The sequence below is a fragment of the Nansenia antarctica genome, assembly GCF_963989245.1.
Source record: "Nansenia antarctica genome assembly, chromosome: 1".
Lineage (NCBI taxonomy): Eukaryota > Metazoa > Chordata > Actinopteri > Argentiniformes > Microstomatidae > Nansenia > Nansenia antarctica.
This window is the reverse complement of record NC_137674.1, coordinates 71,934,520-71,952,019: the sequence shown is the minus strand read 5'-3', so window position 1 is coordinate 71,952,019 and position 17,500 is coordinate 71,934,520. Positions and strand designations below refer to the sequence as shown.

Genomic DNA, 17,500 nt, shown 5'->3' with positions numbered 1-17,500 from the left:
GAGAGAGAGAGAGAGAGAGAGAGAGAGAGAGAGAGAGAGAGAGAGAGAGAGAGAGAGAGAGAGAGAGAGAGAGAAAGAGCGAGAGAGAGAGAGAGAGAGAGAGAGAGAGAGAGAGAGAGAGAGAGAGAGAGAGAGAGAGAGAGAGAGAGAGAGAGAGAGAGAGGAGAGAGAGAGAGAGAGAGAGAGAGAGAGAGAGAGAGAGAGAGAGAGAGAGAGAGAGAGAGAGAGAGAAGAGAGAGAGAGAGAGAGAGAGAGAGAGAGAGAGAGAGAGAGAGAGAGAGAGAGAGAGAGAGAGAGAGAGAGAGAGAGAGAGAAGTGGCCTGTCGGGGTCAAGCAGAGCCTTCACCTGTGATTGTCACCTCTTTGACTGGCTGAATTGATTCCCAATGGTTGTGCTTTTTTTCTCTCTCTCCTCCTCTATTCACTGGAAGCTAGCGCAGAGTCAGAAATTATTTTAGAAGCGTCGAACAATGAATAGTCCCTAAGACGGCTTAGACTCTTTGCGAGGGAACTTCTCGTCGTGATCTCTCAAGACGCAGATAAATGGTAAATGGACTGCACTTACAGTATAGCGCTTATCCAAAGCACTTAACAACGACCTCTCATTCTCCCATCCACACACACATTCACACACCAATGGCGACAAGCTGCCATGCAAAGCGCCGGCCCGCTCACTGGAAGCAATTTGGGGTTTCAGTGTCTCTTGCCCCAGCCGGGGCTCGAATTCGCCGATCTGCCGACCTTGCGATCATTACATGGCGGCTCTACCTCCTGCGCCATAGCCACCCCTTGAATACACACATCATTTAGATAGATCAGTCAACACACGCCGAGTGAATGTGTGTCTCGTGGGATCGGGGGATGAGAGGTTGAAGTGCTGGGGGATTATGGGAGACAGGGGTCCACCGCCTCGGTTCTGTCTACTCTCTGTGGTGTCCCTGATCACACTGACTATGACACAATACTGTTGACACCTTATGCTATTGTTTTTTGTTTGTTTGTTTTTTTATCATTTTTTTGTTGTTTTTAATTTTTATTATTATTACTTGTTGCACTGTTGAGGAGCTGGCTCGCCCTAGGCTGTTCACGGCACCGTCTACGGCTGTGTTCTGTGTTGTGATTTGTAGGAATCCACCTTTTCACTCCAAGTAAAGAACGTGACACAGACACCAGTGTTGTTATTAATTGGGATAAATCAAATGAATAATTGTTCATTGTTAATTATCATTCCCTCAATACTCAATTCATGTTGGAGTGAGAATCAAACACAACAGCAATAAAGAAAGAAACACTCGCAAGGATGCATTCAATAGGAGGTCAAGAACACGCACAAAACCACACACACAACACACACACACACACACGCGCAAGTAAGAATCAAACACAACAGCAATAAAGAAAGAAGCAGAAAGAAACACTTCTAAGGATATATCCAATAAGAAACGGCTCCTGTGATTCAGATTCCTCCCTCCCTAACCCTCCCTGTCCCTCCCTCCCTCCTCCAGGTGGTCTACCGTACGAGTTTAAGGTGGTGATAGCAGGGAACCACGAGCTGACCTTCGATAAGGACTTTATGGCTGAGCTGGTCAAGCAGGATTACTACCGCTTCCCCTCCGTGTCCAAACTGAAGCCCGAGGACTTTGACGACGTCCAGGACCAGCTCACTAACTGTGTGTACCTCCAGGACTCAGACGTCACGGTCAAGGGCTTCCGGATATACGGGACACCATGGTAAGTGCTCAGTGGAATGTTTTTTCCCATGCGTGTGCACGCGCGTGTGTGTGTTAGGGTTGGACGGTTTCAAGATTAAAACCGTGAACCAGGGTTTTTGAAAATAGCAATGGTTTTTATAAACTAAACTATATATACATTTATATATACACTGTGTATAAAATATTTAAAAGAAAATTGGTCATAAATTGCTATATTGTAGCGGACGCTACTATGAGACGCTAATAGTTCACATGTGTGTTCCTATGGTGGGAGTTGGGCGAGGGCCCTTTAAGGCTGAGTCACAGTTGTGACGTATGGGGGTTTCACACAGGATTTAATGGACGGATGTGTTGACTGTTATGCTATATTTGGTTTGCTAAAACAAACTTGGATTAAAACTCTGACTCTCCACCGATTTCACTGCAACCGATGTTTCCGTATCATTTGTTCTCTCAGACTCGTACAGTGGTGACCCTTACTCCTTAAATCTGGACTCTTAAATCTCGAAATCGGCCTTACATTTTTTATTGTGAATCTTAAATATGAGTTGGTAGGTCTTCAAAATATTGGATTAAGGAATTGCGATAACTTCTCTGTATCGTGTTTAAATGTGTGCAAATGTATTTAATGTCCGGTCTGCAACGTAAGCAGTATGGTAATTAGCAGTTTCCGCCGCCCCAACAATAGTATGGAAATAAAAAACTAAAAAACTAGCTTTGAATCACGCTACGAGGCATTACAGCAGATGACACTAAATATTACTGCGAGGTCTCTGCTCTCGGGAGCTCTACAGCCCTATAATATGTATATTACGTATATACGTGTATATAATATCTATGTCTACAGCATCCAGGGTCATGAGTATTTTCGAAGATCCTCCTGAGCACAACAAATGTGACAGTCTGATCATTTGGTCCGCATGTCGGCAACCAATCAAACTGTTCTGACAGAACTATGGTTCAACGTTGTTGAGAATCACAACACAAACTCACTAGCCAAGCCAAAATCCTGCAATGCAATGGATTCGTGAGTAATCCCCCACTGCTACCTAGTGAACTATAACACTACTTTACATTGTTAGCAGGCTCACAAAACAAGCTGTGTTAGTTGACTAGCGATGTGTCATTGTTTTTCAACAACACGGAAATGTATTCACATTTTTCAAAAGAAAAGTCTGATCATGATTCATCGGATCCCGACATGAGGACCAAAGCATTAGAATGTGTCACAAATATTTCCACATTGAAAACTTAACCTCATTCAACTTTTGGTCGAATCTGAGCGTGCCTGTGCAGTTTTTCCCATACATAGTAAGTAAGTAAGTAAAGCTTTATTTATAGGCTAGCATCTTTCATAACAATGGAATGTGTTTCCCAGACTGTGTCAGTGAAGTGAATGAGGGGGTTAAGTGATGGATTTGTCATCGCGCCCTTCGTTTTTATGGCTTCATTCACCCGTGTACTGCTTTGTGTACGTATATGAGCATCCAACCCTTTGTTTATGATGTCTTTCTGTTACATCTTGGCTTTATCCCTTCCTGGCTCTATGACAGCCCTCTGGAGCCCAGAGGGAGGGTCCTCTTACCCACAGGGTTCTAGACTTCATTCTCTACCTGGCTGGGCTCCAGAGCCTCCTCCCAACACAGGGCCAGGTCTGTGTGTTGCGGCCTTGTTCGGCTCCTCGCGAGGGGCCTCGCTCACACACAGGGTACTGATCCCGACACACACACACAGACACACACTCCTTTATGGAGCCGGGACCTCTGTACTTCAAACAGGATTAGATTACACCTGTGTTTTGACATAGGGGTTAAGTGATACGCGTGGTACTGGGGGACATTGTGTCAATAGACTCTCTGGTGTGTGTGTGTGTGTGTGTGTGTGTGTGATATGAAAATAAAACACAGAAGAATAGATGATCGGTCAAACATAAGACATAATATCTCACTATCCCTCTGCTTAAATATCATTCCCAACAAAGGACAATGTGTGAGATTCATTACAATCGCAAAGAAATGGCCAGATTGAGATCTCCCCAGGCACATGGCGATCGCCGCAAAGGAATTGACGGATGGTGAAGGTGTGACTTCTTCAGGATGTGAGAGAGAGAGAGAGAGAGAGAGAGAGAGAGAGAGAGAGAGAGAGAGATTGTGTCACTAGACTAGGTGTCTATTATTTGTGAGAAAGAGAGATCCCTTTTCATCTACGTACGGACAAAAACTCAGTCACCTACGACCTTTAACCCCCACGAAGACACTGAGCGGCATCACACTTCCTGTTTGGTTCTCCTCCAACCCTGAAAGGTGCGCGGGGGGGGGGGGGTCCGCTCTTTAAATAGCCCGCTGGCTAAGAGGCTAACTTCCTGCAGCCTAGCGTTTCCCCCTCTGCTCTCTCCTCTGTAGTGTGTGTTCTCCCAGGTCCCAGGTCTGCTCCAGGGGTTTTAATAGACATCCAGGTCACACCTCCATCCTGTACACGGGGAGCTATAATTAGAGGTTTAGCTGCTAGGCTAGGGAAGTAGCGGGAGGGGGGAAACGTACAACATTCCACAGACTTCTCAACAGCAGGCCAGGCGGGTGGGGAGGGGGGGGGCGGAGGAGAGAGCGAACGAGCACTCCACCCCCCCCCCCCCCCCTCCCGGGTGAGTGTTTACTGTGAAGGATGTTAAGTGTCTGTTGTGACAGCCGAGGGGACAGCTTGCCTCCCCTCGCACTCCCCCGTCCCCCCACCCATATGTCCAGCGCGGTGCAAGCTCTGGTGTGCGGCGCCTGTCCGGTGTGAGGTCTCACTTAGCCCCTCGCTGACCCAACCGGACCCCCGACACGCCACCTGGGTGGCCTAGCGTTAGCGCGGTCAGACGCCCCCCCCCCCACGCGATTATTGTTGTGTTCCATCCTTCCTCCCTCCCTCCCCATCCTCTACACTGCCACAGCCCGGTGTACAGCCCAGAACCACACAGCTAGCTGTCCCACAGCCCGGTGTACAGCCCAGAACCACACAGCTAGCTGTCCCACAGCCCGGTGTACAGCCCAGAACCACACAGCTAGCTGTCCCACAGCCCGGTGTACAACCCAGAACCACACAGCTAGCGTAGCAGAGCTAGCCTGACACAGCTACCCTGACACAGCTAGCTGTCCCACAGCCCGGTGTATAACACAGCTAGCGTAGCGCAGATAGCCTACCGTTTAGTTGTTTTGTTTTCAGTCTTTAATTCCTCAGAGGAACCTTCCCGTTATTTGTTTATCTGCTTTCTCTCTCTTCTCCGGCATCGTTATTGGAAGTCACAGCGGTGCCTGGATCCCCATGAGAGCAGGCCCCCCGGGGGAGTGGGGGGGCGGTGGGGGGGGCTGGCTGGTGGTTTTATGTGCGGTCTCCATTTCGTCGTTTCGGCTCTGCCCAGCGTCTATGAGCGAAGGCATCGAGCCGTGAGAGAGACAGAGACCAGGCTCTTTACTAACAGATGCGAAGCAGAGCTGATATCTAAACCGCCTCTCACACACACACACACACACACACACACACACAGACACACTCACACCCCAGGGGGACAGATGGCCCTTTCCAGACCCCCTCACCCCAGCCCAGACAGAACTAAGGGGGGGGGGGGGGGTGGGGGTTCTTCTAACCCTGACTCTCCCTGGTTCTGTTTTCCTCCGCTGTGGACTTTACCTCCCGGGCCTGACAAGCAGCACATCACTATCACCGTTAACCATGGCTGGGAAGCGTTAAAAATATTCTTACTAGCGACGGCCAGCATCGCTCTGACCTGGCCCCCTCCGTATGTTTAGTTTAGCTTCCATCCATTTCGACGTGTTTCCTCCGTAATTCTGACGCATTGATTTTCGTGGACCGTCCATATTTATGAGCCCATACATTAAGGGCCCGGCACAGGCCAGTCTGGAGGTGTGGTTCTGAGGGGACGGACACCTGAACCATAGGAGCTTAATGGGAGAGGGACACATGTGTGACACAGTCTGATCATTTGGTCCTCATATTGGGATCTGATGTAATGATCTGACTTTCTTAAAAAATATATCTAAATCACTAGTCAACTAACACAGCTTGTTTTGTGAGCCTGCTAACAATGTAAAGTAGTGTTATAGTTCACTAGGTAGCAGTGGGGATTTCTCATCCAATCCGTTGCGTTGCAGGATTTTGGCTTGACTAGCGAGTTTGTGTTGTGATTCTCAACAACGTTGAAACGTAGTTCAGTGTTTCAAAAGAAAAGTCTGAACATTTTGAATGGTTGCTGATATGAGGACCAAATGATTAGACTGTGTCACATGTGTGTGCGTGCCCGTGCCATGCTAGGGAGGCACGCAGGCAGACCACAGATATGTCTGGAATCCCGCCGGTTTTCCTGACTCCGATAAGCTCTGCTGACGGATCCAGACCAGGGCAGGGGAGCGGGAGACTGTGACCGTGCACACACGTGCACACACACTCATGCAATGCAATGCAATATTCACAGGCAATCTATCTTTGTTTGTACACATCTGTGTGTGTGTGTGTGTGTGTGTGTGTGTGTGTGTGTCAGCCAGCCCTCCCTCCCTCTACAAGGATTAGTCCTGTGTGTGTGTGTGTGTGTGTGTGTGTGTGTGTGTGTGTGTGTGTGTGTGTGTGTGTGTGTGTGTGTGTGTGCGCGTGCGTGTCTGTGCTCAACCACAAAGGAATTCCCTGGTCTAGGGTCAAACTCCTCCAAGGCCCCTGTATCACCTCTGCCTCCATCCTCTCCTCTGTTCTCAAGCGGTTCCCTCTCCCCCTCCTCCTCCCCCCCCCTCCTCCTCCTCCTCCTCCTCCTCCTCCTCCTCCTCCTTCTCTCCGCTTGGCTGATGGTGCTTCTGTTAACCCCTCTGTTGGGTGATAGAACGATAGGACTAATTATCGATAAGGATAAAGTCTTAATATGGCTGTTATTGCAATAAAGTTAATTCTGTGTCTCAGCTCCGTTACAATCTGATAAAGCACAGAAGAAAACAGATGCAGGACACATGAAAAGCGCGGGAGAGAGCGTGATTTCTTATACACGCACACACACACGCACGCATGCACACACACACACACACACACACACACACACACACACACACACACACACACACACACACATACACACACACACAGCAGAGGCAGGAGCAGGGGAGAAGGAATATTTTTGTCATCCGATTTTTGTCATCCGAACTGTCCAATAGTTTTTTACTAAAACATTTTAGAAGTTGCCAGTTTTGTCCTCTGTTGATTATAACCGTCTATAGCTCCAGCACTGACTTTGATGGGTTGGTTTGACAGAATCAGTTTCTCAATAAGTTTTGAAATACTTTTTTCGGAATTCTATCACTTCATTTTGTTTACAGTCCGGGCATATCATCTAGGCCAATGGCTTTTATTTTTTTGCTAAGCGAACGGCTTCACAAAAATGAATTACCTGTAGACTACGTCTTATACAAACAGTTTTATGGCTTTATATTCAAAGGCTGATTGATTGATAAGCACTTTTTTTTTCATAAACACTTTTCTTTCATCGTCAGAACATAAGGTTCGGGGCGGGGACTGCACTCTGTTTGGCTTTCTTTGTTTAACTGCTGGCTGGAGTTTAGTCAACTCACTGGAGGATAAATCCTAGTCACCGAGGACTGACAGCCTTGAATTGTGACTGCCCTCATTTGACTTCCTGTATGCCACCATCATGAGGAAACCCTGAGGACCCAAATGCAGATTTTGTCATTTCCAGGTTTTCTTTTTTATTCATGTATTCCTTTCCTCTGGAAAGGTCAGTCTCCACCTGGCAGTATTTGTGTGTGTGTGTGTGTGTGTGTGTGTGTGTGTGTGTGTGTGTGTTTGTGTGTGTGCGCGCGTGTGTGTGTCGTGTGTGTGTGTGGATGTGCGTGCGTGCGTGCCTGTCTGTGTCTGTGTGTCTATGTGTGCGCAAGCGCATGCGTGAGTGTACCTGGGTGTTTTTTTTATGTGTGTGTCGGTGCGTGAACACACATGCATACCCTCACACGTGTGTGTCCGTATGTGTGTTCCTCCTTCTCTCATTATGACAGCCTGCACTCTTCTCCTGTGTGGTAATGGGGTCGCAGGCCCATGGAGTTGAGATTTGAAAGGGGGGGTAATAGAGTTCCTTTTGAGTATGGGGGTGGGGGTGGGGGTGGGGGGGGGGGGTAAGGGTAAGGGTAAGGGAGAAGGGGTCGGTTTCCTTGCTTCTCTGTCCCCGCGCTCCCACCACTGTTCCCAGACCCTCTCTCAGGAAGTGGCCTTTTGTTGGGGAACATCCTGGTGCTGTAGTCTGGGGACCTGACCCGACCTCTAAACCTGACCCACACACACACACACACACACACACACACACAAGCCCCATCAGTATACACTCATCTGCTCTCTCTCACTCTCTGCGAGTCTGACAGTGTGTGACCGCATCAAGGACGAGCAGCCCCCCCTCTCTGACAACAACCTTGTTGGTTGTTCTTCGTTGACGGCCGTTTGTTTGCCGTTTGATTGGCGGAGGCTGCCCTCAGCGTGCGCGTGATTGGTGGGGAGAGGATTCAAAGGCTTCTTTTGATTGGGTTTTGGATCGTAAAAAAAAAAAAAAAAAACGGCCTATTGGTACGGGTCACTGAGAACCCTGCCTCTGTGTTCCACTGAGAACCCTGCCTCTGTGTTCCACTGAGAACCCTGCCTGTGTTCTCCTTGGCTAAATAACCCCCAAAGTCACCTCATCCAGGCGTCTGCCTCTGTGAGTTTGTCTTGGCCTCCTGCCCTCTACACACCCATATACACACACACACACACACACACAAACTCTCCTACTGTACATACACACACCCCTTCTTTCTCTTGCTCTCCATACACACTTACCCCCCCCCCCCCCCCCCTCCCCCTAGCCTTTCACGGTCCATTGACATGAACCTTGGTGCTCAGTCATCACTGGTCACCTCTCAAACCGTGGGACCCTCTGATTGGATACGACCAAGTAGTAGAACTGACGATATGGCTGACCATGAACCGAGTAGAATACCTCACTTTAAAGAAAATAATAGTAGTCACCGAACTCCATGGAACTCCTGTGTAAAAACCAGCAGATGATTAGCACACGTGAGGTTTTTAAGAGACGTCGAGGGACTCGGTCGTTTGACTGGAGTTGGCTGCGGTCTCTCTCTCTCTCTCTCTCCCTTTCCCTCCGTTCCCTCCTGTTCCCTCCGCCTCTCTGTCAGCATAAGCTCGGCCCAGCCTCCAGAGGTCTGCCTGTACTGGCCAGTAGTCAGGGGGGGATTTAGCCTGCTGCAGAATACATAGAATACAGACTGCATGGAGCCTGTCGAGAGAGAGAGAGAGAGAGAGAGAGAGAGAGGGGGGAGGGGGGGGGGGGGGGTTGTCTGGGGGGGTTCAGAGGCGGGAGTAGGGGGGGGTCAGACGGGTGCAAGTGGGGGGAGGGCAAGGGCGAGCGCGCGCAGGGGGGGGGGGGGGGGGGGTTGGAATGTGTTTCCCAGACTGTGTCAGTGAAGTGAATGAGGGGGTTAAGTGATGGATTTGTCATCGCGCCCTTCGCTCCGTGCAGCGTGACGGTTCACAGCGCTCTCCGCTAAGCCAGTGACCCCCCCCCTACCCCAAGACACACCAGTCACACACACACACACACACACATACTAGGCCTGTGTCGGTATCAGAATTCGTGCAATTACCGGTATACCTTCTTGGCAAAATTCCTCCTATATATCTGTAAAACACTTAAAAAAAAAGAGCCATCTTTGTGACTTTGTGACACGGCGTCACCAAATGACTGCTGAATCTAGTAGCCTGTTCAGTCAGTTAACTACAGTAACCAGGTAGTATTATGCTGTGCAGTTAACTACAGTAACCAGGTAGTATTATGCTGTGCAGTTAACTACAGTAACCAGGTAGTATTATGCTGTGCATTTAGTGACATTTTGAAACGCTGTCTTTACTTTCCTAGGACTAGCTACAGTACTGCAGTTTTTTTTGTTTTGTTTACGTAAAATCAACCCTCACATTTAATTGAGTGTAATTTATTCCCATAATCCACCTCAAGAAGCGCAGTCAGTGCTTGTCTTTGTTTACTGAGCTTCAGAACCTTTTTCTCTCTCTCTCTCTCTCTCTCTCTCTCTCTCTCTCTCTCTCTCTCTCTCTCTCTCTCTCTCTCTCTCTCTCTAGCTACCGTAGCAGGCAAAAAATATTCCATGCTACGCGTTGCATATGTCATTATTCACTTAATAAAGATTGTTTCCTGCGCTTGGCAGGTGTAATGGCAAACAGGTATACGGTGTGGCGGCAATTGTAACAGTGTAAGCTAGCATGCTACTGCTAACACCTTCCCTACCTGCCCAGCCCCAACGCACACACGCATCATGCAGCACAAACACAATACAGGACTACACAAAAATATACACCACACCCCAGACACACACACACACACACGTACACACCAACGAACATAATGCGCTTCGTCTCATCTCCCCCAACCCTTCCCTTGCCCTCACCCTGGGGTTGCCCCCCCCAATCTGTCAGAGAGAGTGATGTGTGCTAGCTACCGTTTAATAAACCTCCCTTCTGTGTGCCCCCCTGTGAATCACTCACACTGTCAGATGTGGAGGTCTGGCAGAAACCACTGGACAACTCCATCAAACAACGGTCTTGGGAAACAGCTGACTCAGTCTTTTGTCTGCTGGTGGAGTTTTTTTTTTTTCTATCTTTTTTTTTTTGGGCTGAAACTTTAACAGAGGATATCAAAGGATCTGGCTGTAATTGTGTGTGGGCTGGGGGAGGTTGTTTTTTTTCATGTTGTGTTTGGGCTGGAGATGCCTGTGATGTAAGAGGGTCGCCAGTTTGTTTTTTCCGTCTGTGTTGACGCGACCCTGGCCTGCTCCGCCTGTAGCTATGGTAACCACTGAGATGGTGGTGACATGGTTCTGATTAGAGAGACTTGTGGTGTTGGATGTTTGAGCAGTATTGAACTGGATCTGGTGTGTGTGTGTGTGTGTGTGTGTGTGTGTGTGTGTGTGTGTGTGAGCATGCGTGAGCGTATGTGCGCATACATGAGCACATGCATGCGCTTGTGTGTGCGTGTGTGTCCGTGCATGTGTGTGAGCGCGCGTGTATGAGCGTATATGCGAATGCATACATTAGTGTGTGTGTGTGTGTGTTTGTTGCCCTCCGACAGCCCTGTCTGGAGGTATTGACAGCGTGTTCCTTTGATAGCAGCACTGAGGGACAGATGTGGAGCTGCAGCCAGTGAGGCTCTGCGCCGCGGTCTTTGTCTCAACCATGACGGATGTCTTTCTTCATCGCAGACGCGCCTTGAACAAGGCCGTCCCCTCGAGTCCTGTTCTGTTGAATATCTCCCGTCAAAAACACATGGGCAGGTCTTGCTTTGTGTTGGGTTAAAAGACCTGTGTCGGGTGTACACTGTTTAACACTAGAACAGCCGTGGGTGGGGTCATTTGACCAAGTGAGTACATTTTTTTGTTTATATCTTTGCACTCGATCACATTTCAGGACCCTCCTTTCATAACTTTTCCTAGATATGTGTTCTACCACCCAGTATCCTTACATTTTCTAAATCACACCAGGATAAGCTAGTATAAAGCTATTTTGCAGTTTTTCTGTGTAGGAGGCAGGCTAATTTACAAGAGGCGCCAAGTGGTCGTTGTGTGTCAGTAGCAGCATCCCATTCTAAAGTCTTTGGTGAGGTGGCGCTAAGAGTAGGTGAAATAGGCACGGCTGTTCTAGTGTTAACCTGCCTTTGACATAGCCAGGGAAGGTTCTAATCCTATGTATGAAAACGAGTATTTCGACGAGGCTTTCACATAGCAGCTTTCCATCATGAGTTCTCGGCAATAACCTGGATGATATATTTAGCCCCGCCGAACCCTGTGTGTGACCCTGTTTGTTGATAGTACTCTCAGCCTCTCCCGGAGCGTATTCAAAGGCGCTCCGAAAGCACATGCTTCCTATAGATATCCTTATCCTTCTGGGTTAAGAGCCCCGTTCCTCTTCCTCCGCTTCCCCTTCCCTTTCTTCTCCTCCTCCTTTCCTTTCTTCTCCTCCTCCTCCTCCTCCCTCGCTCCATCGTCGAGCAGATTAATGATGTGGAGACGGCTTCCCCCCCCCCCCGACAGCGCCGAGAGAACAAACAGGCTCCGTCTCAGTTCATCGGGAGGGAGGGAGGGAGCGGGGGAGGGGAGGAGAGAAACGAGAGGGGAGAGAAGGGAGGGATTGGACGATAGTGGGAGTCTATGGGCGGGGTGGGGGGGTGTTGGCTGCGTCTCTCTCTCGGCTCCCTCCGCAGACCCCCGGCTACCTGCTCGTGTGGGTGATTGTGCCGTGACCTTTGACCCCCCGGGGCGGCGGGAGCAGTAGCCGCGTCGACATTCATTAGCCGGCCGCGTCCCCGTACGCTCTCCAGGCCTCCTGCACACACGCACACACACACACACACACACACACACACACACACACCGAGGCAGACACAGGGGCCAGGGCCAGGGTCGTACACACTCTCTGGGGAGTCAGGCTGGCAGACCTGGGCAGGTGGTTGAGTCTGGTGGCCAACCATAATCTAACCCAGAAAGACTCCAAAAAGTTATTCTTTTTTTTTGTTCCGTTTTCCCCCGTAGGTCTGACTGCTGAGCCTTCATTTAGCAGAATGTAGTCGTCTCCCCCCTTATTGTACCGATCAAGACTAGGCTATTCCGAGTGGATTAATTAGATGAAACAAGACTAGTTCTCTGTCTTTGTTTCGGTTAAGTGTTTTGGTTTTTTTTCCTTCCCCCCTCCCCTCCCCTCTCCTTAAGGGATACCAACTGTATCCTTGTGTTTTTCCTCTGACAGTAATGGGCAGCGTCGGGGAACAATGGCGTCCTTGGTTGCAGGCTGAGGGGGGGCCAGGCGGGGCTGGCTGCTGCTGGTGCCCCTGAGCAGCGCTCACACTGGGAACAGAGACGCTGTGTGTTTATTTTGCGTGCGTATGTTAAACGTGCCCCCCACGTGGTCCGTCCATTAAAGCCACTCCACACACACACACACACACACATACACCCACACACCCCGGGTGCAGTCACAGTGGTAGGTGTGTGTGTGTGTGTCTCTGTGTGTGTGTCTGTGGTCTGTGTGTGTGTATGTGTGTGTGTGTGTGTCTGTGGTGTTTGTTTGTGTGTGCGTGCGTGCGTGTGTGTGTGTGTGTGTGTGTGTGTGTGTGTGCTTGTGGTGTTTGTGTGTGTGTGTGCGTGCGTGCGTGCGTGCGTGCGTGCGTGCGCGTGTGTGTGTGTGTGTGTGTGTGTGTGTGTCGCGGCCAGTCTGTGTCGTGAGGGGGGAGCGCCTTTATGTGTTTATGTGTACTGCCCTTATCAACCAGCTGATTAAAGAAGCAGAGAGAGAGAGAGAGAGAGAGAGTGGGGGTGGTGGGGAAAGCTAGCTAGCTATGCTGCTGAACATTAGGGCAGCGGCGTAAATTTAATGACCTGTGAAGTAAACAGCACTGCTGAGTCCAGCGCCGCTGAATGCTAAGTGGTTCCATTATTAATACCAGGGCCAGGGTTTGCCGCTGTGTAAACACCCCGCACTGCACATCTCCTTCCCTCACGACCCCGCTTAGCTACATACAAGACCGCGTGACGGCAGAGCAGCACCTTTACCAGAGGGGCTCCCCGAAACAAGGTCACGTCCCTATCGTACCCGGTAGAATTAATAGCGTTGTCGCTCGCTAACGACGCGGCGAGGCTAACGAACGGGGAGGGGGGGGATATGAATAGCATGTGGCTAACGGTGCTGCGGGGGTCAGGTAACACAGGTAATGGATTAGCGTTAGCGACGGGGGGGGCAGGTGTAGAGGTGTAGAGGTGTAGGCTAGCGGTAAACGAAGAGCCACGTTCCCGTTGTTGTCACGGGTTCAGCTGGCGGGAAAACGGGGGAAACGCTGCTACCCTCCCTCCGGGCACGTCACCGCGTCTGACGCGGAGGCACAGTGAGCGACTCGCCCGGAAACCGTCGAAAATGCTGAAAAAAACAACACCATCGAGGTCGGTTTAGCCGAGACGCTCGCTATTCGCTAGCGTGTCAGGCAGCGTTTTCCCCTCCCGCTCCCCCCCCCTCGTCGAGCAAATGCCACGGGGTAAGTAAGTAAGGGAGGGAGGGAGGGGAGGGAGGGGGGAGGAAAGGCAAGGCAGAACTCCCTGTCCTTTTTTTTCCCCATCCTGGCACAGGCCTAATCAAACGAACCTGCTCAGCGGGGGCGGGGGGTGGGGGGGTGCAGGGAAGACACAAGGAGCCCAGAGCCAGCCAGATGTCCACGACATGGGGGAGGGGGGGACCGGAGGCTGCGTAGGGGGGCGGGGGGGAGTGGAGGGGGAGGGGGGCGGGGGTACGAAAACACAACCCTAACGCCTTGGACCGGAGCCCAAGATGGCTCACCGCTCCGTGTGGGGGCGCTAAGACGATCCAGGGGTAGCACCCCCCCCCCCCCCCCCACACACACACACACCCTCAGGTTCCACACCCCACTTTGAGTCTACCTAGACGGGCGCTCTCTGCCCCTATCATATTTGGGGGGGGGGGGGGGGGGGGGGGGGGGTTCTACGTACTGTATTTAAAGAACCTGCCTTTTCGTCTGTGATATTGACATTGAGGCTTGTGTTCATGTGTCTCCTCCCAGTAGGTATACATTGGGTAACTGAGAAATCGTTTGATGTGAAAATTAGAGATGCTCCGATCAGGGTTTTTGGTGCCGATCACCGATCACCGATCACTGGAATCAGTGATCTGCCGATCCGATATCACCGATCACCGATCACAGCGTCGAAAATGGCAATTGAAGCATTCTATTTATTGTGTAGCATTATTTATGTTTTAAATTATTCTTAACACCATTGACATTGTATATTAAGTATTTAAATGAAATTAGGAGATGAGAAAGTATCATGAATTGACGACCATCTGTTTTATTGAATTCACAACCACCTGTAGCTTACTTCAGGAAAAACAAATAAAATGTGAAAATAAAAATCATAATAAATAAAATGTACACTGTCACATCAAATGTGCAACATTCCACTCGAATGAGAGGAACTAGGGGCTCTTAGAGAACTTGGAGCTTATACTGTAACTGTAGCTTTCCTGAGGAACAATAAACATACCCAAACTAAACTGCAACATAAACAGGCTATAGCCAAATATAAAATACTGTTTCAAGTCAGTCAGTTTCAAGTCATATTTAGGAGGAGATAAGACAGCAAGTCAGCAATAATCAATAAAACAAAAAAACAAAACATTGCACCTAAGGAGATTTCAGACTCAAACCTTACTTCTGATTAAGCAGCATCACTGGCAGATTAGCCTTGAGAAATACAAGCATCTCAGCGTTTTTGGCACTCAGCCTGTTCCTCTTATCATCTAAAATATGTCCTGCTGCTGAAAAGTCGCTCGCTATCTACACTTGTGCAAGGTGCACAGAGGAAGACCTAAAACTCACGCGCTAATAGTTGTTGTTGCTATGGGCCAAGTGACTTCCTGCTCGCGGGGTCACATGACGTCGGTGAACACTACCTACACTACGCTCGTGAAGTCGCGCTGGAACTCTGACCAGCACTCGTGGAACGCCTCTCGTCCAATCAAAGCACTCGGTCCCTTTATGACGTCGAGCCCAGTGTGCGCTTCGGCGCTCTCTGAGCGAATCGACGAACGCAGCAAATGCCGTATGATATTCGTGGTATTGAAAGACCTTGCGTGCGTTCCTCCCCGAGGTATTTCTTTTGAGCAGACATTACAAACGGCATATTTGTTGTCTCTTTCCGACACTGTGTAATATTTCCAGACTGGCGACGCCATTTTGTAAACTGATCGGTCATGTTTGATCGGCCGTTTTGAGAACTCCGATCAAAACCGATCAAGGCCATATCGGCCGATACCGATCGGCGCCGATCAGATCGGAGCATCACTAGTGAAAATACCCACATCTGACATGATCACGGTGGTTGTACTGAGTGAATAAGGTGTGTAACGGAGTAACTGTGTGAGGGAGACAATTCGGAGTGCAAAAGCTGTACATGATCCGTATGCACAATATAGCAGTGTCTGTAAATGGTAAATGGACTGACTTACTGTATAGGGCCTTATTTCAAAGCGCTGTACAATGGCCTCTCGTTCTCCCGTTCACACACACGTTCACACACCGATGGCGGCCAAGCTACCATGCTACAATGCCGGCCCGCTCGTCGGGAGCAATTTTGGGGTTCGGTTTCTTGCCCAAGGACACCTCGACAGGTGGCCTGCCGACCTTGCGATCATTAGACGCCAGCTCTACCTCCTGCACCACAGCCACCCCTCTTTAACATGGTCCTAGTCCATCAGACTAGATGGTATGTCTTTACCATCCTGGTAGTCCAGGGGTAGTGGTGGCCTAGTGGGTCGTAAGTTCGACTGGGGATCAGAAGGTCATGAGTTCAAACCCCACCTGGGAACACCACCACTAGTGTGCCCTTGAGTAAGGCACTTAGCCCCTAAGTTACTCCAGGGAGACTGTCCCAGTAAGGATCAGAGCGTCTGCTAAATGGTTCAGATGTTACTGTACACTGCAGCTCTGCTGAATATTATAATAAAGCTTGTGAGCGTGTGTTCTTATTATGGGATGTGTGTGTGTGTGTGTGTGTGTGTGTGTGCATGCATACGTGTGTGTGTGTGTGTGTGTGTGTGTGTGTGTGTGTACGTACAGAGACAGGTCCCCCCCCCCCTCCCTAAGCTCAGCAGGCCTCAGGTCTTGTTTCCCGCCCCATGCTGTGCCTCACGCCAGGAGAGGATAAATATTTCAATATCCCAGGATTCCCCCCGCGACCCAGACGGCCGGGGCCTTGGGTGTGGCGGGGCGCCGCATTAGCCTTAGCTCTCAGTCCCTTTTAGTCTTTTTCTCTGACATGAATCGCTACTCAAAGCGTACCCACTGTCCAGCGTCGCCAGGTGGGAAAGGTCACCCAACTAAGTGCTGGCACAACTGAAGCCAAACAGAAATGAAAGCACACATAAATAAGAAAGATACCATCAAGCGACAACAAGAGTGGAGGAGGGTTAGAGGAAAGATGCTAAGTGCTGGGGTGGGGTGGGGGGGGGAGGTGAGGGTGGGGGGGTTCTGACTTTTCTTCAAAAATATATAATTTCTTTTTTTTACCTCAGAGAAGTGACATGAATGATTCATTGGGAGAGACCAAGAGGAGAGTTCTGTTGTGGTTTCTGGTCAAAGGTGTGAATCTGACTCCAGGTCCGGAGACTGATATCCCAATTCCAACGCGTTTGAAGAGAATATTCTTTGTTCTCTCTCTCTCTCTCTCTCTCTCTCTCTCTCCTCTCTGTAACACAATGGGCCTCGCCTCTGTGCCGTGAGTGGAGTGTGAGGTTAACTTGGGCTTCGACATTGTCTCGAGATAATTGGAAGAATATCGGACTATAGTAAGTCAGTAATTGATAGTGGGGGCCAGACAATGGACTGCTTTCGTGGTATTGTGAATGGTATGGTATAAGTAAAAAGACATTTGTGTGTGTGTGTGTGTGTGTGTGTGTGTGTGTGTGTGTGTGTGTGTGTGTGTGTGCGCTCGCGCACGCATGTGTGTATGCGCATCCGTGTGCCTGTGCGTGTGTTTGCAATTCTCCCCCTACTTCTCTCTCTCATTCTCTCTCTCATCCCGTTCTCTCCCCCTCTTTCTCCCTCTCCCTCTCCCTCTCCCTCTCTCTCTCTCCCTCTCCCTCTTCCTCCCTCTCTCTCTCTCTCTCTCCCTCCCTCTCTCTCT

General features: G+C 49.8%; 1 protein-coding gene across 1 annotated transcript in view; it reads left to right on the top strand.

The window, feature by feature from the left end:
- Positions 1–17,500, top strand: part of mpped2a (metallophosphoesterase domain containing 2a) — a 57,135-nt gene that overhangs the window by 27,004 nt on the left and 12,631 nt on the right. The window contains exon 3 of the mRNA XM_080537782.1: positions 1,506–1,731. Within this exon, the coding sequence (XP_080393908.1) occupies positions 1,506–1,731 (226 nt within the window). The remainder of the gene's footprint in view (positions 1–1,505; positions 1,732–17,500) is intronic.